Source organism: Bombus affinis, chromosome 10, assembly GCF_024516045.1.
Source record: "Bombus affinis isolate iyBomAffi1 chromosome 10, iyBomAffi1.2, whole genome shotgun sequence".
NCBI lineage: Eukaryota > Metazoa > Arthropoda > Insecta > Hymenoptera > Apidae > Bombus > Bombus affinis.
In genome coordinates, this window is record NC_066353.1 from 6,568,044 (window position 1) to 6,591,956 (window position 23,913).

Genomic DNA, 23,913 nt, shown 5'->3' on the forward strand with positions numbered 1-23,913 from the left:
ACAGGGAGAGGGGGGGGGGTGGATGTGATAAAATAGGAAAGAAATAAGAGAGTGACAGCGGGTTGGCAAGGCAGGTTGCCGAGATAGCTTGATTCGGAGAAGGTTAGGACTGAAATGAAACGAGATGCCTCGGGCCTACCGAGCATAAGAACTGGGAGTTGGTTCACGTGCGCTCACGACTCTGTTCAACAGCGAAATATGAAAACTCCGGAGGCGATTTTAATTTAGCCACAATGTCTATTGTTTCCGAATACTGAAGCGAGAGGACAAAAGAGAAATGCGCAAATGTCTATACATGCATAGTGCATACATGTTTGGTACATATACAAATGAACACCGTCAAAGACATTTATAGAATACGATAAAGATTGTGTATCCAAGCATAGATAAATAAAGGCATCTGCCAAAGTAATAAAACTCAGTCACTCTTTAACAATTTATTCATTATTTTTCGATTATATAAATCCGTCTTTATTTGAATATTTCTTTAACACGCAACTAAAGTAAAAATAGAGTAAAAAGAATTGGTAATTATATATAATAGAAGGGGGTATACAGCTGACTGATTTTAATGATTTTCAAATGTATCGTTAAGGTCAATATTCTGAGTAACTTTTTAACTACCGCTCGACATTAATTTCCAACATACATGTTCATAAATATATTTTTGCTACCTTTTATCTTGAGTTGGGTTAGGATCCGATTGACTTTATGTACGGGTATGATGGTGTCACGTCGGAGACACAAGAAATCACGAAACCGATAGATCGCCAGTGATCTCTTCGCGTCGCAGTTCGAACGTTTCACGAATAAGGTGAAGGAATTGAACTTCGTATGTGATAATGGAATTTTTATTATATAGATTCAACAGAATGACGGTTCAAAGTGTTACAACAGAATAACGTCTTGAGCGCTAATTTAGCAGGGTTTTTATATTGAAGTTTTAATCCCTTTGGAAGGATTATCGTCGGATGTATATCAGAGACGGCTATTTCGTTACTGTTTGGTTATTATTTCGATAGCTTCGATAGCATGCAAGATGTTTCGTCGACCTGATTACTGTTTCTGAACGGGTGGTCTTCTTGAGCGTGTGACAATGGCATTATAGGATGCGTTCATAGATCTTGCGTATCAATTCTTAGGCACAGAAAGGATAAGAAAGAAACACAACTCACCTTAGCATCATGTCCGCGCATAAAGCCAATATATTTTGTGTGTGTGTGTGTGTGTGTGTGTGTGTGTGTGTGTGTGTGCACGTTCGTACGTACGTACGTACGTACGTACGTACGTATGCGTAGAAAAGAGTAGTTCAGCATCATGGCAAAGACCTCGTGAGCAAATCTGAAAATCATGGAAGGCGGGGAGACATACTTCCTCTGTATATAGAATTATAATTACCAAAGCATTCATTCTGTTTCCTCTTTTTTCCCCCAATTGTCTATCTATATCTTATTCTGTCATACAAGCAAGTGCGCGCCTAAAAAGTGTCAAAAATTCTCATAACGCAAAGATATGTTTTAGAAATATATTCAAGGGTATCTGTTGAAAAAATTGAAATACGTAGCACCTATTCACCGACCTCCTCATGTACGTGTACATTTCGTCGCGCCTATATCCCTACGTACGTTCACTTGTCTGTTGCGAGTATACGCAATACGTGTATGTCATGTTACGCTGGAATCATAAAATGTGCTCCCTATAATATTATTATATAAAAACACGTGCACGCGTACACACATATATCTTATAAACTTATTGCGTTCTTTCTGCATTCTTATTTCCTGCTGCCACATTTCAATACGTGTCAATATTATAATCATCCACTGACGAAATTGCTTCGTTCGCTATAGGAAAGAACGCTAGGGATAAACTTTTAAAAACGAAGAATTTCTTAATTACGGCAAAGAACGCTCGCACATCTCGGAATTTAAATGAACGTTCTTACAGATGTGCAACATTTCTCGGCTGATTTTGCTTTAGACGTTCACGTTCGAGTAGAATTTGCAGACTGCACGAAGCGATTGTAAACTACTTGTGGTCTATAGGTTGTATCTGTACCCTATGCGTTCCAAGAATATTTTAGAATCCCTCTAGCTATATCGGGATAGTTGAAATAGCTTTGTTCAAGCATGGAGTTTGAAGCAGGTAACGTAAGCGTGTCTATCTTCATCGTACAACCAACAATTTAGAGGCTATGTTATACATTGTCGAATTACAACCGACCTAAATAAGAGCGCGCTTGTTGGCATACAAGATATGTACATATTACATATGTACCCGTACACACGTACACACACATCGAATATTAGTAAAATTCAACACAATAACGAAACGACGGAGACTTACGTACTTAGGTACGTACAGTAACTAAAAAAAGTATTCGTACATATACTTATTTTCCGATGAAGTGTTTTTTTATCAGGTTGCACGTTTCATTGTAGATATTGTAACATTTTTTGGTCGTATGAAAGCGTATACGTATTACCAAATGATATGAAATTCAATATAGCTACGTGAATTTAATTAATATATAGATATAACGTAATAAATAAGTGCAACGTATATTGACAAATGTATATATTATGGAAAGTTTGTCTATAGAATTGTAATGAGAATTATAACGATGTAACGATGAATAGGAAAAATGGAAAATCGAGTAAAAAATCAATATGAATATTTTTGGCTGTGACGTTACAATTGTCTTTAGTACGAATCAATCATAATATATCAAAATATTCTGGTTCCAGGGCAATTGAGATCACCGCGTATAACGGAACATCCTTCGGATATAATAGTGGCCAAGAATGAACCGGTAACATTGAATTGCAAGGCGGAAGGTAAACCTCAGCCCGTGATTGAGTGGTATAAGGACGGTGAACTAGTTCAAACATCACCCGGAGATGCAAAATCACATCGTGTTCTTCTTCCTACGGGATCTCTTTTCTTCTTGAGAGTAATGCACGGGAAAAAAGAACAAGACGGAGGAGTGTACTGGTGCGTTGCAAGAAATCAAGCGGGCTCTGTTCCAAGTCGAAACGCAACGCTAACTGTCGCAGGTGAGTCTATCCGAGATCATCTTTGGTTATATTATCTAAGATGAAATCGTTTCAACAATCATGCACAACCAGTCGCAAATTTCTCGATAACGTGAAAAGTACAATAATAATACGTATAATACATCGCGTACTTCGCGCCGTGTAGTCGCGTAGTGTCGCATACACGTGTATATACTCTTATTGCGTGTACGTGTGTTGTGTATGCGCGATGCGAAGAACGAAAGAAATTAGAGTAAGGTTGATCTGTGTATTTGTACAAAACAAAGAACGAGTCGATTACGTTCGAATAAACGGAGGACGAAGTCGAGTTTGTTTAAGGCAGATCGATATTCAGGCGAAAGGAGAAGGGGGTAGGAAGAGAGAGCAGACAGCAACCCTTCCACATCGAATAGAACCCATCTCTTTACTCGCATTTTGCGATCGCTAAATTGCTTGCAATTTTGTTACACTCGTGCATATAATAATCGCAAAACAGAAGAGAACAACAAATTCGCGTAAACAGTGCAATTTTGATTATAGCAATCAACTAAGTTCAATTAGCAAATATTAATAAATATATACGCACCGAATGGTAGATTCGACGCGACATATCGAGTTCGAAAGACAAATTTTATTCCTATAATCAAAACCGTTTACACTCTCATAAATCCATAATGTGTTTAAAAATGATAATAATGTGGAATGTAAAAGAAACACAGAAATAATTTATATTAGAATAGATGGTTGCTTCTCTTTATTCAAAATCAGTATTCGTTACGCAGTCCTGTAACTTAACTCCTTAGAAAGGGACCAAAAAGATATATGTACGTATGTGCGTACATGTATATATTCTTTAAACGACGTTGTATTATCTGTAGAGGAAATGAGTTTTGTTTCGAATGCATCATGTTTAACGATTCAGCGTTAATATATTCGATATTACGGGATTTATTTTTCATATATTTCTTTATCACTTTCTCTCCCTTTGATTCGTTCGAATCTATTCCATCGTGTTTCACGCGCGCCGTTGTTTGTATTAGGTTGTTCGAAAAGTTTCTTTCATTTTATGAGGAAATAACAGACGCACAACGTATTTTGTTTTATATTATTCTATCGAATTACGTACGATCCATTTTGTTATGTTGAGATAAACATCGCGACATTTCACAGACTTGGTTTCATGTTTATATGAAAGTGCACTGTTGTAAAAAACCACGTTTGCAAAAGAAAGACACTTTTCGGACAACCTAATACTTACTTACACATAAATGAAATACATGTATATTGCATTAAGGATGAGGATAATAAATAATACGGAAAATAAGTAGATTTGTCAAGAAATTGTAGGGAAGAAAATGCGAAGACTATAGATGAATAATAAAAATAGAGGAGAAACGAAACGAAAACAATTTGGGAACGTGGAATACAAATAAAAATTGTCGGTTACGAAGAAATTGTTGCATATTATGCGTGCAATCGAAGATTGAACATACGCATTTCTGCATACGCATATATATGCGCATTACGCATGCATGATCGAGTAAAGAAAGAGTGAGAGTAACGGTGGGGATGAAGGAGAAAAGAGAAGGAGAATAGAAATCGATACGGAGCTGTATCTACAGCGAGCGTATGCTCGACCAACAGAGTGCTGTGTTGTGCGACGTGATGCAGCATAGTTTGTCACGAATAGGTGGTAGTGTGTTGCATGCAATGTATATATTCGCATTAACAAGATTTTCAAATCAAATAGATCATTTTATTTTGGAAAATTTCTTTGAACCTTTGCCGTTTGTCAAGACAAATTTTCAATCTTATTGTCATGTCAATTGAAAACCACTACGCTTGTATTTTACTGATTGAGAATTGCCGAGTGAGTGGAATATTATAATATTGTATAATTTCCACTTGGTTTTCGTTCCTTTAATTACGTAGGCACCGCAAATCAACTATTTTCACACATCATAACGCCTTTATGTATCGTGTATCTCGTGTGTCTTTACTCACAATTCATATCTGTATTTTTACCTAACAAGTATCTCTTTCCTCGTCGTATTTTTTTCTTCTTCTTTATCCTAACAAATATATTCATGGAAAGAACGACGAGAAAAAAGATGGAGTACATTTTCTCGCGTTTCGTGTACCTATTTCAAGACTCGTACCCACGATTGCTTTACCGTTTTCATGCGCCCTTTTCTAATTTCGTGACTTTCGTTAGAGAATATCGTTATTACCGAATATTTTTTATTTTACCATTATGTATGTATGTATGTATGTATGTATGTATGTATGTATGTATGTATGTGTGTAGAAATTTTGTCACACGAACTCGATATTCGACGCCGCGCCGATAAAGATGGTGATCGCAATGGCCGTAGACTGTATACTGCAGACTGTAGACTGTAGACGCAAACGGCAGTTATGGCCGACGACTATGAATAAGGCTTTGTGCTGCGAGTATACTGTTCGACCGACTCGCACCGAAATATACTGGTCGAGAACGAAAAAAAAGGGAAAGACAAGGAAAAAATTGTAAAGGAAGAATAGAGAGCAGATAAGAGAAAATACGAATAAAAGGAAAGGATAAAAAGATCTGCAGTCACGATGATCTAACGCGGGACTGTCCTGACTGGTCGACGATTGAAGAAATATTGGTAATGCGTCGAGGCAATAAAAGAAAAAGAAAATATCGAATTGCTCGTTTTGCCGAATATTTAACACGAAAGGAGAGAAATTCGTAGGGATAGGCGGCAACGTAATTGCGTACGTAATAGACGAACGTAGAGAAACTTTTGGTATGAGACAAGTAGCTATTTAGAGCGAAGAAATGGATAATAAGAACGGTGTAGCCTTGGTGACTGAATATCGAATCGATCGTCGATCGACGACATTTTATTAGTTATATGTACGTATGTATGTACGTGTGTAGTTAGTTTATCAAACTGATATCAACTTGACAAGATAAAGTCAACGAAAACGTTAGATCGACTTTAGCTTTCCGGATTTTCTTCGATTCTCGCCTTGGTGAAATAACACCTATCCATCCGTTTGCTTGCAACCCTCCGATGTCCGGGGAACCCCATTCGGGACCCTCGTTCTCTCTATCCAACGCGTATCGATTAGCCGGACGGCATAGTACCGCTGTGCTGGCTGTGCTGTGCCAGGGTTACTTCGCGCGGCTTTTAGGGGAAAAGAGGAGAAGAAAATGAGAGTCGGAGGGTTGGACGAGCAAAGAGACGCGTAGAAAAAGAAAGATATAACGAAAGAGAGGGTAGAAAATGGGGAAGGGTGAGGGGAATGGAGAGGATAGCGAAGAGGTGTTACAGCTTTTAATCCCAAAGGAGGAGGACGTTCTATATCGACGGATTCGTTGATACAAAGTACCGACAGTATATAACCTATTCGCTTACTCGGTTTCTCCAAAATCGAAAGAGAAGTCAACGGATAAGCTCCTTACTCCGACCAATTTATATGTGTATAATGCGTGTACATATGATACGTGCATCAGGCTTGTTTTCATTATTAAGAACAAATTATTATTATATACATCCCTCTTGTATCATTTTTCTCTAACTGTAACCTATATATATATATAGGTAAAATATATATATATATAGGTTACAGTTAGTTATCGTTAGTTAGTTATAGTATTATTTTTACGTAGTCTAATACTATCTTTTTACTTTTGCTTTGAACGATGTTTTTTTGTTTGGAACTTCTAAAGAAGACGTGATTCGTTCATCGATTGTATTTTACGAAATTAAGCGTTTGGTACACTTATCTATCTAATTAACATGTGGTATTTTGTTACAGTAGAAGGAAATAGGAAGGGCGGGGAGAAGGAGGAGGAGGAGAGGAGAGAAAGAGACTTTTATCAATGATATTCGATTTATATTGTTCGTTGGTAGTCGCTGGTTGCACATTGCACATGATAAAATTCAAGTGTCTCCTGGTCGCGTTAAATTCAAAAGAACGAGACCTTTTTTCATGTCGTACTTACGAGGGTAGCCTAACTTCCGTTCTCATTCTTTCATAGCCTGCAGCATAAGTGCAGTAAAAGTGTTGCCTGGAAGGTCACGAACCATAAGAAAATTTACTCCAAGAATAATAATATACCGTACTTTGTAGAAGCAGGATGCAAAGAATACAGAAAAATAATGAGAAATTTAACGTTCTTTTGCTGTATATGTGTATTTGTATATACGTCAGTACGTACGTGTATATTAGATTATATCATATACATGTACAAACGTTTCGTGTAGTTGAAATAAGGTAACAAATATGAGAGCTGGCCAATACCATCCTCACGTTTTTTTAACAAAACAAATTTAAGAAAGTTCAAATCATATACAGTCGCATTCCCTTATCGTTTATCATACATGTAATCAGTGATACGTGTAATCAAATTATAATAACACGACACACACAGTACGGTTATTTTTTTCTTCCAAACCCGTACAGATCTCCCTATAGATTTGTATGTTACAAGTGGTAAAGAGTAAACGCTGTTGAAACAACGACTCCATTCAGTTCGAATCGTACCTATAGTAGGTATTTCCGGCGTGGACAGCTAAGTTTGCAATGTACAGTTTGAGAGTTGCGGTGCATACAAAAGCTTATCGCAAGATACAATCTACGAACACCGATAAATATCGAACAGCTACCACTCACAGTCATGTTCACATTTGCTTTTCCGTTTACGTTTACATTTGCGTATCTAACTCTCTATCCGATCTGATGGTTTTGATATCCGATTTACGAAGCTTTCACTTTCATTCGTGCTTTTATATATCTTTTATCTGCCTGTGAAACTGTTCTTTGATTCGCTGTTTTCGTCGTACGAACTCTTATCCTCCCCCTCCCCCCCCCCCTCCGCTGTTTCTTCTTAAACATTTTATGTAATTTATACAATGATACGATTAAGAGTAGATAGTAGTATATGAATGTAGTATTCCGCGTTCTTCTTGATACTCTTTCGCATCTATGTAAGCGTCATAGGGATAGTAATGGAGCATATTCCTTCGTTCTTGTATGCACGTACAAATCCCATTCCTACCCAGTATGCGATGTACCTCTGTGATATATGTGCGTGAGTACGTCCAACTGCCACGCCTACCGACACTACGGTTTAATTGAGTAATCGAGTACCCTCGCGACGTAGCCTGAACCAGAGGAAGAGGAGATGGAGGTGGAGGAGGAGGAGGAGGAGGAGGAGAGTCACTTTCGACTGTATCCCCTCTTCCCCCTTTGCTACCCGTCCTCTTGTACACTGCCACCCCTTCTCTCGGTCTTCCTCCCTTCCGTCGCTTTATTTGGCAAGGATTACAAAATTAAAGAATTGCAAAATTTGGCAAGAAACAACGACAAAAATCTCTTCTCTTTTAGAATAGCGCGTAACGATGAGTACGTTAATCACAGCCCGTTAGAAACGCTCGTACTCGTATTTGGGAAACGTGATAACGTACAGGAGCAAGGAAATATCAAACGAACGTCCAAACGTATTAATATTTGACGTAGAATTCGATCGAGAGGAAAAATCGTAGCAAGTACTAAGATATAAAGTACAAAAATAGTAAGATCGAGTGGCGTGTGACGTGAATTATATCGCTCGTCCGGCTTAGGGAAATCAGGGACTCGATGTGACAGAAACCAGACAGAAACGATGCAATTTAAATGTTAAGCGAACGGTCACGGTATCGTATAGCCAGGTACGTAATGCGTATTTTACCGAGATAGAGTGTGCGTGTTAACGGGATTTCGTGAATTCAAACGCGATGGTTAAATCGAATCTGCCGTCGTATAAACTTCCTCCGCTCTTCCTTTCCGCTTTCAAAATTGTTCGTGTCAAAGACGTTAACTTTATGTACACGGAGAACCGTAACAGAGGGCGGAGAACCGGAGGCAAGACGCAACTACGGATATGGAGATCTTAACGTCGAACGAAGGACTGGCCTTCGAAGGGAAAATACCAAGTACCGCGTCGGCCTTTAAGCTCTAAGTATAGAAAGGCTTAGAAACAAGATTATCGTAGGTACATGTGTACGTATAGTATATGATACGTAAGTAAGCATTCGTCTCTTACGTGTGTAGATAAATATGTATTCGTTTCTTCGACTAGAAAGCGACAACTTTGTCTGTAGTTCGATAGTTGTGTGTTGTCTATCGAATAGTCACACGAGGACACGAACGGCTGCACACTCGTGTCTATTTATATCGAATCCGTGGGCATACCGGACCAGACTGGCGCGTCGCGTCGCGAGCAACTGCTGTGCCGACAATTCCTCCGTCAACATGGCCAATCTTAAACGTTTCGAATTTCGGATAAACCTCTATCACATCTTTGACTCAAAAATCATGAAAATTGTAAAGAAGAGAGCGCATTACGCTTCGTTAAAGAAACGAATATTTATCCGTTCTTGCATCTGCATTGCCATTGTAAAATCATTGCCAATGTACTACACTCTCAATAACAATAACAAAAACAATAACACTGACAGTGCAAAAAAGAATTTATTAAACTATCATAATATATACATTGATAATTGCTTCGTCAAAGATAATTTCATACACCTTCTCTATTCTCTATTCTTAAGTGTTGTTAACGTGTGTGTGTGTGTGTGTGTATGTGTGTAGAGAGAGAGAGAGAGAGAGAGAGAGAGAGAGAGAGAGAGAGAGAGATCAATTTGTTCAAATTCACTTGTGTGTTAAGATTAAAGATATAAATACAAGTATCAAATTTTCAGATCGATCGCAGGTATCTATAAAATTTGATTTATAGAACGAGTGAATCAAGTTACTGTTACGTATATGAAGGCATTGTCGAATTTCTTATCTCGCTATGATTCATATTGTACGCTACGTTCGATTTTAACAATTTTGTCAAGTACGATGTATCTGTTATATCGAAATCGGTTAACGTTGTTACGAGTTGCAAACGATTAAAGATTATAACTGTAACAAATCTAAAGATACGTACGCCTTTCGATGCCTGCCGCTTGCTTCTGCATCGATCGATTTCGATGAAATTTTCACCTTGTATAGTATAGCTGACATAAATCCAGAATACGTATTTTCTAAATTTTCATTATAGATACGGATAAAAGAATTGTGAAACGTGACCACCTGCGCTATTTTCTTTACGATTGCGATCCTTTCACAATGTTGTTTACGCGTCATCCAGTAAACTAATCCTTACAACTGGTCGTAAAATCTCAAGTCTCTTGGTCCAATTTTTAAGTGGTACTGCTTTAAAAAACGTTCGAGTGCTTTTGTGAGTCGCTGTACACTGTACACATACGTGCATGCAACGAAGAAACACGAAACAAAGTAATCGTATTTGCGTTCATACAGAAATTTGAGACAAACGAAGATGGTAATATTTAAGTAAAGATGAACGTGCCTCTAGATACGTGAATATAATGCATCGTCCGTTTTCATGGAAATAAATAAAATAAAAGTACTGTTTGGATGGGATCGATTAAACTCGAGATAAGAGTTTCAAAGTCTGTGAAAAACAGCATAACCGGGATAAGATGTACGATCGAGTATTGGTTTGATAGAAAATCGGAGAACCACCCGATGAGTAGTTGGCCAAGTAGACGCACCTACTTACGCCTACTCTATGTATGTATACGTATAGATTGGCGATCAACTATCCGTATACGGATATGCCGTTGGTATATCTGTATACTGTATGTAGAGGTTGAGTAGAGGCGCAGCGGTCACCTTTCGAGACTCGGCTGAAACTCTCGGTAAAGCATCGAGCAGCCAAGCATGCAACATGCAAGCATACTAACGTATACCCATACGGAGATAGTCCAGTGGCCATTTGCATTGAATACGCTCTTACCTACCGAGCGAATATCCGAGCTTCTACGTAAGCAATGCCATCGCTACCACTGCTTTTTGCCCTTTCTAACCGGTCCTTGTACCATTGTGTTTATTTATGCTCTTTAATTATATCGAATACGGTAGTGAAAAATACCGATGCAAAAGTTGCCCCTATATCGAGCAAGAGCAAGATACTCTCCTATCCTTTGCACCGATATTATTAACATGTGTTATCGCGAAATTTATCTTTCATTCGTTGGTAACAAATATACAATAGGTATGGATGTGTCAAGTATATACGGACAGATATAGTAATTTGTTCGGCCGTTTACGCGTCATTGTCTGTAAAGGCGAAACCACTGGTAACTGGAAAGATAATCAAAGTTTTTCGACCGCTAAGATCGCATATGCGTGAAACAGACGATCGCGTGTTATGAATGAATATGCGGAAATCAATTTACTTGGTTAGTTCTGGATAAATTTGCTACGGTTAACGAAACGAAACGAACGTTTTCGCTTTAACGAAGAATGTTGGCAAATTGTTGCGATCGTTCTAGCCGTTTGCATATACCGTCGTTCTACCCATCTTGTAACGAGAGAGCTAGCCCGATTTTCAAGTAGTCGTCTCGCGCAGATGGTGCTACTCCCGCACGGTCTAACAGGCATAGTCGTTTGTCTCGTTCGTACACGCGTAGCACGAAGGGAACGCGCCTGCTGCTCTCATTAGTTGGTTCCTGCGGCACGCGAAAAAGCCTGAGGGGTTATATGACCGGTACAGGGGTGAGAATAGGAAAAAAGACGGCGGGGGCGAGACGGGAGATGCAAGAACCCTTCAATTCTTTCGCTCCAGATCTAGCGTCCGTTAATTGGAGGTTGTTTGACTACGCACCAACTTCACCCTCTTCTCTCTCTTCTCTCTCTTCTCTCTCTTCTCTCTTTTCCGTTCTTCCTCTCCAGATTCCTACCACGCTTTTGTCCTTCTTTCTTTCTTACTCTATCCTCTTGAAAGTTGGTGCAAAGTTTATCGCTGTTACTACTGTATTTTCTCACGTTTATCTGGACTTATTAAAGAGACAGAAAATTTGGATTCTTCGACAGCTCGAAAGGTAAAAGATATGAATCGTAATGATCGATGATTCGAAATGTTATTTCGAGATAGGAGACGGGCAGGTTGCGTGTAAGCTGCGGCGAAAGCGAATGAACGAAGGAGAAGAGAAAAGAGAGAAGCGTTAAAAAGTAGATGAAAAGCTGTTCAAACTGTAACGCACGAGTGTAGGTCTGTTTGTACGGCGCTAACGATGAACAAACAGAGCGGAACGGCTTAGCCGATACACCGGCTATATCGCGTGACTCATCGTTCGACCAGAGACCGAAACGATCAAAGAGAAAGGACTTAGGATGAGTTTAGAAGTTTGGTATTTGTGATCTTATAGCTTGTCGCCTCTTTTTAATTAATTCTATTGTAAATAGTGAAATGTTTCAAGAAACGTACGTACACTAAGCTAAATAATTGCTACTAAAATGAAACGACCGATTTATCCGACCTTCTATATTCTTTGTTTCAGTGTTGAGGGATGAGTTTCGCGTCGAACCACAAAATACAAGAGTCGCAGCTGGAGAGACTGCTCTGTTAGAGTGCGGACCACCCCGAGGTCATCCAGAACCGACGCTGCATTGGAAAAAGAATGGTCACGAGATAGATTTGGATGCTACTAAACGGTAATCTGCTTCGTTTCGCCCCTCGTTTAATCACGTAGCATTGTTAACGGTTAACTGTTAATTGGCATTTCATAAGTACATGTGGTATATCGATTTCGATTAATTTCTAAACTAATTACTCACATTTAGCGAAAATTGTCTATTGCAGTATCACTTTGGTAGACGGAGGGAATTTGATGATTTCGGATGTTAGGCAAACTGATCAGGGAAAATATCAATGCGTTGCCGAGAACATGGTGGGCGTGAAAGAATCTACAGTGGCAACTTTGACAGTTCACGGTGAGTAATGTCCATGAATCGAATAAAAATTGACCATACTGCGATACGATGCAACATAGACGATGAAAAAGTTTCAACTTTTGCATTCGTGTTTCCTTGTTAGTGAAGCCATTCTTCTTGTCGACTCCTGCCAATCAAACGATCCTAGCTGACCAAACGGCTGAATTCGCCTGCCGGGTAGGCGGCGATCCTCCACCTGAGATCCTTTGGCGACGAAATGATGGGAAAATGCCAATCGGGCGGGCGCATATTTTGGATGACAAAAGCTTGCGAATCGAAAGAGTGACGTCGCAAGATCAAGGGACGTACATTTGCGATGTTGAGAACGGTGTCGGTGCCATATCTGCGACTGCAACTTTGACAGTACATTGTAAGTAAGCGGAAAACGGAATGCGTGTATCCGTATTGACGAATCGATGCTAGCAACGATGCGTGACGTTCTCTCTTGTTTGGTTCCGTCAGCGAGGCCAATATTCAGCAGTTTCCCAAAAGACGAGATAGTCAGCGTCGGATCGAACGTTTCGTTTTCCTGCGCGGCTCGTGGCGCACCGCAGCCTTCTATCTTTTGGACACGCGAAGGTTCTCAAGAATTAATGTTCCCTGGAAACGAATACCAAGGACGTTACAAAATCACAGACGATGGGAGTTTACGTATTAAGAGCGTACTTGGAAAAGACGAAGGACACTACGTTTGCAGCGCGATCAGTCAGGCTGGTGCGAGCACAGCTACAGTCTTTCTTCAGGTATTGGACTGCGTATCGATCGACCATCTGCGATCCCCGATTTTCTCTTTTCGATGTTGCTCGTGAAATTGTAAACCGTACAAGGATACGAACGAAGGATAACTGTACTTGGTTGAATACCGACAGGTTGATTCTTATATTTCTCCGTTAGGTTACATCGGTCGAGGAGGTTCCACCGCCTGTCATCGAAATTGGAGCAACGAATCAAACGTTGCCACCGAAAAGTGAAATTTCTTTGCCGTGCCGTGCATTCGGAAGGCCTAGCCCAAAAATCCGCTGGTACAAGAACGACCAACTTGTACGGATCGATGGCGATGATCGATTTGCGATCGCTGGTAACGGCACTCTTTCTCTAAAAAGTCTTCAATCGAGCGACACGGGAATATACAAGTGTGTTGCATCCTCCGAGTCCGGGAATACGTCATGGTCGGCTAGTTTAACGATTAGCCCAGCAGCGAGTTATCACGGCGTCGTCATGCCAGATATGTCGCTACTTCCCGAAAGTCCAAGCAAACCAAGAATAGTGAATACCACTAGCAACACGGTCACGCTCACCTGGAGCCCGGGACACGAAGGCGTTAACAAAATAATCGATTACACGGTCGAGTATTTTGCTACGAATCCGAAGACTAGCTGGATCGTTGCCGGAACGAGAATAATAGATGACGTTTATACCGTAAGTACATGGATATGTGTACATGATCAGGCCAGGTTCGAATGCAAGAACATAAGGCACAAGTAGACATGTACATATGTTGTGCATAGACGTATTCTGTCTGCCTTTATCCACGAACAACGTTAATCGACGATGCAATCCCAATCGCTGCTCTTTTCGTCTCATAGGTAACGAATCTCAAGCCAGATACGAGTTACGTGTTCCTTGTTCGTGCTCGAAACAGTCAGGGTCTTTCCGTTCCTGGACCGTTTTCCGATGTGGCGCGCACGACTAATATCGATCAACACGCGATTCCTCAAACTGAACTAATTCGAGCAAGAGATCGTCTCAACAGTGAAATTCTTTACTTGAAGGATGTTCAGCCTTTGAGCAGTACCAGCGTAAAGATCGTATGGGACGTAAGTAGCAGAGGCGCTACAGAACAAACAACGCGTTGCGAAAATATAAATCCTTCGATCGAATCCAATTATATAATAGGTACGAATTATTTGTCGTTTCACTCTTTCCTGTGCTGTTTGTCTCTAGATACTGGGAGCTGCCGATTTGGTCGAAGGCTTATATATAAGATATCGTCAAGTTTCCGAGAAGCCAGAATATCGAATGGTCACGGTACTGAATGCCGGAGCAACCAGCTACGTTTTGACCAATTTAAACAAGTACACCCGTTACGAGTTCTTCCTAGTTCCTTTTTTCAAGACTATCGAAGGGAGACCGAGCAACGTGAAATTAGCGATCACGCTGGAAGACGTACCTTCCGGGGCACCTGAAAATGTTCATGTCGGCATGATAAATGTAACCTCGGCATTCGTCCGTTGGTCTCCACCGCCGAAAACTACACAAAATGGACAATTAATAGGATATAAGGTAAATACGCGTGTGACAACACGATTTAAAAGCTAGTTTTCCGTGAGAATCGAGTCAAGGTCTGCTTTCTCTTTTATTCCTTCGCTAGATTCAAATCAAAAGCAATAGCAGCAACAAGATTTTGGGCCAGATGTCTTTAAATGCGTCGACAACGTCGGTGATTATCAACAGCCTAACGACAGGTGGTCTTTACACGGCGCGCGTTGCCGGGTTAACTCGTGTAGGTCTTGGACCGTTTTCCAATCCAACGGTTTTGAACATGGATCCAGGACAATTGACGCAGTTGCCGCCACGAACAGATCCGAGTCAAAGAAATGCCTCTGTCGTGAGTGAAACTTGGTTTTTGATTCTCGTGATAACGGTCGTGTTGACCATTATCGCCGCGTTATCGGGTGTTGTTTACGTTCGTCGAAGGCAAGCGATGAGTAAACAACTCGGCCACTTGAATGTTCCTGTCGGCACGGCTAACGACATTTGTCAATTAAACAAAGATACTCTGTGGTTAGAGCGTGGTTGGAGGCCGAGTAACACGCTCCAGGCTTCCACCACCGATAAGGACTGCGAAACGAAGCTATTAAGCAATCAGAATCAAATCGGCCTCCCACCCGGAATCGTTGGAATGGCTGGCTCGGAATACGCTGAAGTTAATCTAACGACATTCTACAATGCTCGAAAACAGTTGCAAGCTCCGCCAGAACCATACGCTACAACGACACTCTGCATGCCTGCTCGTAGCCCGGATTCGATAGAAACTGCCGGTCGAAAGTCGAATTCCAGTGATTCTTGTCTCAAGCCGGACTATTCGAGTTTAGATTCGAACTTGGATCGAAACAAATCAACCGTGTCTCCGAGTAGCGACAATGCCAGTAGCGTTTATAACGCAGAGGATAATACGGAAGCGCAAAGAAGAGCTCATCAATACAGAATGCCGCTGCCAAATGAAAATCAACCACCGAATTGGTGCGACATGCTACCACCTCCGCCGGAACATCCGCCCTCGTTCGAGGGATCTCTCGGTTCTTCCAGATCGCATTCGCATACGCATCAACACCAACACCAACACCAACATCAGTATCAATATCATCATCATCATCATCCGCATCAAATGCAGCATCAGTATCAGCATCAACACCATTATCAACAGCAGCAGCAGCAGCAGCAGCAGCAGCAACAACAACAACAACAACAACAGCAACAACAGTACCAACATCAAACCGCCTTTAGCCCCCATCTAGGCAAGAGAAGTATCGAAAGGCAAAACGATTTGGACTTGATCACGAGTGCAGGACTAGCGTTGGGACTGGGTTTAAGCTCGAGTTCGAATTCAGGTTCCGGTTCTGGTTCGGGTTCTGCAGGTGGAAGCGGCGGCGGCGGTGGAGGCACTGGTAGCGGTGGCGGTGGAGGAGGTGGCTCCGGTTCGGGCTCAGGATCGAGAAATTCGCAAAGTCCACCGAGTCCGCCGACCAGAATAATTAACAATTTAGGAGGTTCGAATACAATTTGGAACGATTCGGGTCAGCAGACTCAACCATTCGACAATTCTATTCCGCAAAATAACGTCCATCAGCAAGGTAGATACACGAGTTTGCCACCGCAAACGAATCCACCGGCACTGCCCGTCTTTCCACAATCGTTCGACTGTTACGATTCGTACAAAGGTAATCACGAAAACGAATACGAGAGCGGCTCTCTTTTGTATGGTAAACGAAATGATTCGCCATCGGAAGACTACGATTCTGCGTACAGTCATGTAAATCGTGCGGATTCACGATCGGAACGTTCAATAGCGAACGAGGATATCTATCGACGAAATGATCAAGATATCTATACAACGGAGAACCTTTATCAAGCTGAGAACGACGAATGGGATAGAAAGTCCTGCGATTCGAACGCACACTCGGATATTTGTTGTTCCTGTTCGGAATCCAGTTGCCTGTATGGGAACACCCTCGAATACAACGATCAATTCGCTCCGACATCGGCCAATTGCCTCCATGGTAAAACAGGTTCCCGAAATAGAAATGGCAAAAGTCCACGTAGAAGAAATACTAGAACTGCTTCACCGACCTATAGTAGCGGTGACAGTAATTATTCTTGTATCCCTCCAAGGCAATCTGGAAACATTAGCTCGCAAGAAAGGACGAGGCATAACCGTGGCAAAGGTTCGCATATCACCCATCTATTTTTCTTATCTTCTTTTCTTTCTCTGTTTCTCATTGCGATCGATTTGATAAAAATCACCGTAAAACAGTGTGATCTTTATGTACGTACAACATGCAACATATTTCGTTCTCTTTCAGATAAAGTGCCTAGCTTTTCGAGAATCGGCGGCTATCCTCAACACAATTCCTCGGCCTCGAACACAGTCAGCAGCTCTGGAAGTCAAAGATACAACAAGCTGAACAATGTTTTCGTAGGTGGTGGGAATTCGAATGCTCCTATAGAGTGCAGTCGGCCGGCCGACCTCCGCGATGGCTAATGTCACAAGGATTCTCGGAGGATCAAGACCGACCGATAGAATCGACCGTTGGTGATACGAACCGCTGTTTCAACCTCAAACGAATTACTTGGATCGCAACGAATCGTAGCCGTCTCGCGCGACGATATCGCCAACATTCTCAACGTACCTTTTCCGGACTAAGCTCGTCCTCGATATCTCCAAACCTTAATAGCTACTGGTATTAACCGTGATATTCCTTTATTCCTCTCTCTCTTTTCTTCCTTCCACCCTTTCGTCGCGCGAAACTCTTTCATTCATATTCATTAATATTTTCCTAATAGATGGGTTTAACCTCGTCTCCATTAGCCCTGTTTACGCAAGTAGTGCGAAGAATGCGTTCGTCTCGTAGTTTCGATACTTTTGATAATTACCTAACCGAGTTATTACGTTTCTTCGTTTTTTGCTCAATATATATCAACCACTGCCATTGAGTAATGAAAATGGATGATGGACGATATGGTTGACAGTAAAAAGTGAACAGTGAACAGTGAACAGTGAACAGTGAAGAGTAAACAGTAAACAGTGAAGAGTAAACAATAAACAGTGAACAGCGAACAGGATGCGAGATGATGGATATGACGAAAAGGAAGTGTTATAGATCGAATAGATTTAATTTCATAATTTTTGTTCGTGAGTAATGATAATTTACGATTTTAACGTCGACTTCGTCATTGCAAACGATATTAACGCGCATTATATCGTTACGCGTATGCGCACATGGCAGTTCTGTGCGCTAGATCAACGTGGCACTTGTGTACTTTTCAGAAATTTTAAATTTTCGCCGCTCAGAGTTTCGCACGGTTCTATTATTTTCCGACGTAACGTTCCTAAATGGTTAAAAATGATTCTTTAACTTTGTCGTATGGATACGAACGTGCTGCCACGTGATACTTCTTAGACGATATACATATGTATGCACAACTTTTAAGGGTACGTGCAGCAAAGAATGATGGACTATCGTGCAACAAGTATTACATCATATCGAACAGTTTTTTTGTGTATGTACGTATGCGTGTGTGCGTGTGTGCGTGTGCGCGTATGTGTGTGTATGTGTGTGTGTGCGTGTGCGTGTGTGTGTGCGTGTGTGTGCGTGCGTGTGCAGAAGCTTCTTTCTTCTATGAGCAGTTGAAACAATGGAAAGTAGCTGTCGACCGGTGTCTTTCGTCGTAAATCTCCAATGCGAATCGGAAACGAGCAATTATCGTCTGTATTCTATTCGTTGCATCGATCGAAAGGGGAAAAACAATTGCCACGTAACATTGACGAATTGATTCGTCGGTAATCGCTTACGAATACCAGTGAAGATTACGGCAGACAAAGAAAATACGAATAAGTGACAAGCTACGAGGACGACGACCAACAGTGTTGAAACGGCCAGAATAATATTCTAAATTGGATCTAATCGGGCGTCGTTGATCCGAGCACATTTACAGACTGCATCTCTTGGTTCCTCCTAATCTCAGTGTATGTTGCGTGAGGGTTCGTCGAGGCTCCGGAATTGGAACGAATCTTAATGTAAATCGAGATAGTCTAGTAGAGGACTCTCATTGTGTAATAATCGCTCAAATTCGTTGTAATTAGTTTGTTCTTTCGCGTGAGGAAACAAAGAGTAAATATTATTAATGAATTGACTGATTGTAGATCGGCGATCGTCGAACTATATTATACCGTTCTAATGAATGGGTTTATTAATACGTTGAGCGCGGCACCGGTCCCTGAGGCCGACAGTATTAAAGTTAAAAATAAATGTAGTCGTTTCAATGAAATTTATTAAAACACTCTAAACAAAAATGTGGCTTGGATCTACACATATTACAAAACGTGACAACTTTTTTGGTCAAATTTTTGGCTATCTCACGTCCATGTAGTTTTGAGTTGTTACCATAACATCCCGAACAATATCTTCGCACTTTATGTACGTCTCCTTCCTTTTTGTGTAATTCATGAACAATTCTTCCTTTAACTTGGATATTTGGCCTTCTGGATCAAACCATTCATTTCGATCACAGACTCAACAGTAGATAAGCCCCCTACGTAAACCCAGTGAGTGAAGTCGCGTGCTTTAAAGTCGCGGTTCGCCCTATATCATCGTATCACTTGGGCGCTCGCTCGCTGCCGGCTAAACGGAAAAGATAGCGATTTCGGCGCCGCGCTCAACGTGTTAACAGACGTTAACAAGCGTCAAAGAGAAATAACAAACGCTGAACGCACTGCCGAATATCACAATTCCGGAAGACTACGTAGATCGGGTGTGGAGATACGATTCAATGTGTAACATAAGTATATAAAATTATCCGCGCGAGTAACGGTTCGAAAATGAAATTGGTAAATCCGTAGATCGCATATAGAAACATACAAGTATAATCCATCCAGAAAGGTGAGAAACAAGAATAAGAGAGAAAAAAGCTATTAGTAACGAATTAAATTAAAAGAAGGGGAGTGTTCGTTTTCGTAGAGTGTTTAAATAAATGATAAATTTCGAACAAGAGTTAGAGAAAGAGAGAAACGTAGCTACGTAGAACTTATATTTTAAGTATTCACCGTAACAATATTCAAACATTATCTCTGATAGTCTGTTTAGACTGTACACTGAGTTTGCCAAACTTCGTCTTTACGGACTCTATTGACTGGTGGTAAATGATCCTTTTCTATAAGCACATATGTATGTAGATTCTTTTTGGGAGAAGAAACAAACAAACAAACGAAGAAACACCTCCAAATCTGTACATAAATTCGCACTCGAACTCTTCCACAATATGGGAGCAGTTCGATCGATAGTAGTTACTTATTTAGATATCGAAAATATTTCGAGTTCAAGATCGAGAACTCGTGATACTTTTGTCACAGATTATGCGGCAGAGTAAACGATTCTTGAACCAGTTATACCGAACCATCCTATCAATTTGCGAAGCGAAAAAAAGTAATGACGTTATTTTTATAGTTTCTCATATTTGCACGATTGTTATGATGGTTCAAACTGTTTGTATGTATCATATTACGCGTAACACCTTCAACGTTGAACGAAAATATAAGATCGCGTACGGATCGTGACGACACACACGCGCGCGCACGCATGCACTACACGCACGCAAACACCAAATCCTTTTTTCCTTAAACTCGCTTTTATTCGTATCCCCACTATCGCGGGCTTATTGCGCAACCCCTCCCCCTTCTCAATCCCGTGCATCTTTAATTCTTTCATTCTCGTTTCTCGTGTCGTCTATTGGCCCGTAATTTGAGTTGTCCTGTCTGTCTTAAATTGCTCTTACGCTTATGCGCTTGTTCTTGCGCTCGTCGCATCTCCATTAACTCTCCATTTACTCTACCGACCACCTGCCGAGAATTAAAACGGGGAACGGAATATAACGAGAAACACATGTCGATGTGTTCTTCCGTTTGTGAAAAGTGAAAAGTGAAGAGTGAAAAGTAAGCAAATTGAATGTAATCCGAACTAAATCGTCTTCGTTGAAATCGATTAAACCAACTTTGTCCCGAGCGAGGGAATGTTTCGCGAAAGTTTCGTAAGTGATTTATTATCAATCACTGCCAATAGCTGAATAATCTCTTGCGAAGATTGGACGCTTTGTTGACCGACTGACAAAAATTGTCGACACGGTAGAATAACGATATATATATTTTGTAGTCACAGCGCGCTAATCGTCATATCATTAACATTCGGATCGAAAGATCTAATAACGATAAAAAACGTTTCGAACACTACGATTCGATAAGTTTCAATTTTACTTGCATCTTTTAGCCACTAGGTCTAAATTAAATCGCCAAGGCTGATAAGTGATTTAGCTTAAATATTCTTTACGTTTTGTAAATAAAGCGCATATAAGAAACAGAAATTGTTCGTTCGTTCGTAAGCGTTTTCGTAGGCAATAACTTATTTATTATAAAACAAATGCAAGTGATTGTCCACTTTGAACATGTTATTGAAAAGAAAAATATGACACTAATAAAATTGATCGATACAGACTAGTGTCATACGCGTACAGGCAAACACAAGACGCGCACAAATGTAGATAATTAAAAAGTAATAATTATTATTGTCAAGTACTACATATGCATATAAAGCGATATACAAAAGCGTTACGCAATATACGAGTAACGATTATTAATAAAAACAAAGAAAAAGTGATGTTGAACATACGAGTATTTTCCAAACTTTTTACGTTCTAAAAGTAATTCATGAAGATTTAAAGGAAAAAACAAACATTTACTTCCTCTTATCCTATTTCCCTTTACATTTAACAAGCTAGAGCTCAAGTTAAACGAAATAATATATAAGAGTCCAAAATAATCTTAGAGCTTCAGGTAATTTAAACATTATATCGGATATATTTAGAAATTCATAGTTTTATTCTAACAGAAGGCAACGATCGATAATTATTTACAAAATTTCGTTCGTAAACAAACGATTTTCTTTTTTCAAGTATTCTTATTGAGAATTATGAATACAAAATAAAATTATATTAGTTTTGTACGCTTACATGTAATTATCCGCAACTACCCTTTCCGCAACAAGTGCGCTTAGGGGGGCGATATCCTCTAGAACCGTCGCCCATTAATGGATTGTATTCTGTAATGGTCGGAGAATGTCAGAATTAACGCTATCGATTGATATCATTATTTTAAAATCATTATCTTCCATGTGTGTATTTACCCTCTCTTATAGATTTGTGTTTCTTCTCTGTAAAAGGTGGTGAATCGTTGTTCTTCTTTCCTAGTCTATCGCCTATGACATTATTGTCTAAGATTAATTTTGGTATTCCTTTTGCGTTTCCTTTCTGCTGGAAAACAGAATAATACACATATATTCTAAATCCATGTTTGGTGCATTTCAAGTTAAGATTCGCAATTTACCTCTATCCTTTCCTGTTCTGCTAACATACATTTCTGATAATATTCTTCTTGCATTTTTTGTCGTGAAGCTTCTAAACCTGAGAGTCTTTCTCGCAATAGATCTGGATCTAGATATAATAAAATTAGGCAAGTACTTTTGACAAATATGACATAGTCATCTTATGATATTTACTCTTATGATATTTTGCTGCATATTCCTGTTCATTCTTTCTCAACTTCCAATTCGCATATTTTTCCAAAATATACGGAGATGCCCACCAAATGCAGATTGTAATTCCAATTATATACCATCCAACGGATGCGATAGTACTCCATACTGTATCGATTGTCAAGATGTAATTAAATTAAATTAAATTAAATTAAATTAAATTACTTTGGATTAAATATTTTTCAGTGTTTCAATGTCTTAAAAGGAATTCGTGCAACGACATCTTAAAAGATAACGCTATCTAGTTAGTAATTAACAATTTTGATTAATAATTTGATACATCTCAATGATATAGCATATTTAACATATATAGCATAATAAGAGATATTACTTTCCGAAAAATTTCGACTTGAAAAATCATTGTAATTTTCTATTAAATGGAAATATATAACTTGTTCGGCTTATTTTGTAAGAATATGTACATTGTAAGAAGTGAAATTTGGATTTGTTGATCTAGGTTATGTTTCATATCTATTTGACAAATATACGTACCTGTTTTAAAATAAGGAATTTCAAATATTTCTCCAACGAAATAATCCATTTTCTGTCTCTCCTAAATAATGCGACACCTATGATTTTAAAAACTGTTAATGTTAACAAATCACAAACCACAAATATGTTTGATAAATATTAAAATAAAGCGAATATGCAATCTATTGGTTTATAATATGAGAACATGCCAATCATTGTCCAGTTATATCTTATGTTCATATAGATTTTATCTAACAAAACATGGTAAAACGGCTATCGTTGTTTATAATTTCACGTATATTTCACTTGATGTACTAAATGTACATGTATTATTTCGATATAAAAAAAGGTTAATTTTCAAAATTTCCACAAATGTCAGAATAGAAGAAGCAAAAACAGTTGTAACTATTTTCTTTATTCTTCTATTTTACCTGTTTTTGAATCCGCTTATTCATTTACAACACCCGTCCGTGATCACGATCGAAAATGTCCAAAATATTCCAAATGTCACTAGAAACGTAAACGACACAAGTAGTCGGTACAAACAATCGATCGATACATTGAAATGTAACCTCATTCATGTTAATTTGTATATACATAGTACCTCTGATACTACACATATATGTATACATGATATTAATTACAAAAGCACACGTATATAATAAATCATAATATAATACCGTATTTAATAATCATCATATAGTAACTTGGCAATAAATATT

The 23,913-nt window shown here is 39.6% G+C and overlaps 2 protein-coding genes across 6 annotated transcripts in view; one reads left to right on the forward strand and one right to left on the reverse strand.

Moving 5' to 3' along the window:
* The window catches only part of LOC126920982 (roundabout homolog 2-like), a 29,062-nt gene extending 7,268 nt beyond the window's left edge, over nucleotides 1-21,794 (forward strand). The window contains exons 2-11 of one of the 2 annotated variants that reach the window (XM_050732043.1): nucleotides 2,748-3,056; nucleotides 12,428-12,581; nucleotides 12,730-12,860; nucleotides 12,964-13,230; nucleotides 13,323-13,603; nucleotides 13,755-14,279; nucleotides 14,447-14,677; nucleotides 14,805-15,143; nucleotides 15,232-17,305; nucleotides 17,444-21,794. In XM_050732043.1, coding sequence (XP_050588000.1) covers nucleotides 2,748-3,056; nucleotides 12,428-12,581; nucleotides 12,730-12,860; nucleotides 12,964-13,230; nucleotides 13,323-13,603; nucleotides 13,755-14,279; nucleotides 14,447-14,677; nucleotides 14,805-15,143; nucleotides 15,232-17,305; nucleotides 17,444-17,622 — 4,490 coding nt within the window. In that variant the 3' untranslated portion in view covers nucleotides 17,623-21,794. Of the gene's footprint in view, nucleotides 1-2,747; nucleotides 3,057-12,427; nucleotides 12,582-12,729; nucleotides 12,861-12,963; nucleotides 13,231-13,322; nucleotides 13,604-13,754; nucleotides 14,280-14,446; nucleotides 14,678-14,804; nucleotides 15,144-15,231; nucleotides 17,306-17,443 lie in introns of those variants that run through there. The other variant, XM_050732044.1, reaches the window with a different exon arrangement.
* LOC126921021 (uncharacterized) lies at nucleotides 834-23,813 on the reverse strand. Of its 4 annotated transcripts, none has more exons than XM_050732160.1 (7): nucleotides 23,623-23,799; nucleotides 23,213-23,289; nucleotides 22,685-22,828; nucleotides 22,513-22,619; nucleotides 22,313-22,439; nucleotides 22,140-22,228; nucleotides 834-1,341 (listed from the first exon to the last, which is right to left on the reverse strand). In XM_050732160.1, exons 2-6 carry the CDS (start codon nucleotides 23,259-23,261, stop codon nucleotides 22,146-22,148), a joined length of 510 nt encoding a protein of 169 aa, XP_050588117.1. In that variant the 5' UTR covers nucleotides 23,262-23,289; nucleotides 23,623-23,799; the 3' UTR covers nucleotides 834-1,341; nucleotides 22,140-22,145. The 4 variants fall into 4 exon arrangements, with proteins under 4 accessions (XP_050588117.1, XP_050588116.1, XP_050588118.1 ...); XM_050732159.1 differs by lacking the exon at nucleotides 834-1,341 and adding an exon at nucleotides 17,307-17,518; XM_050732161.1 differs by lacking the exon at nucleotides 834-1,341 and having other exon boundaries at nucleotides 21,988-22,228; nucleotides 22,313-22,436; nucleotides 23,623-23,813.
* Between the last annotated feature and the right edge of the window lie 100 nt (nucleotides 23,814-23,913).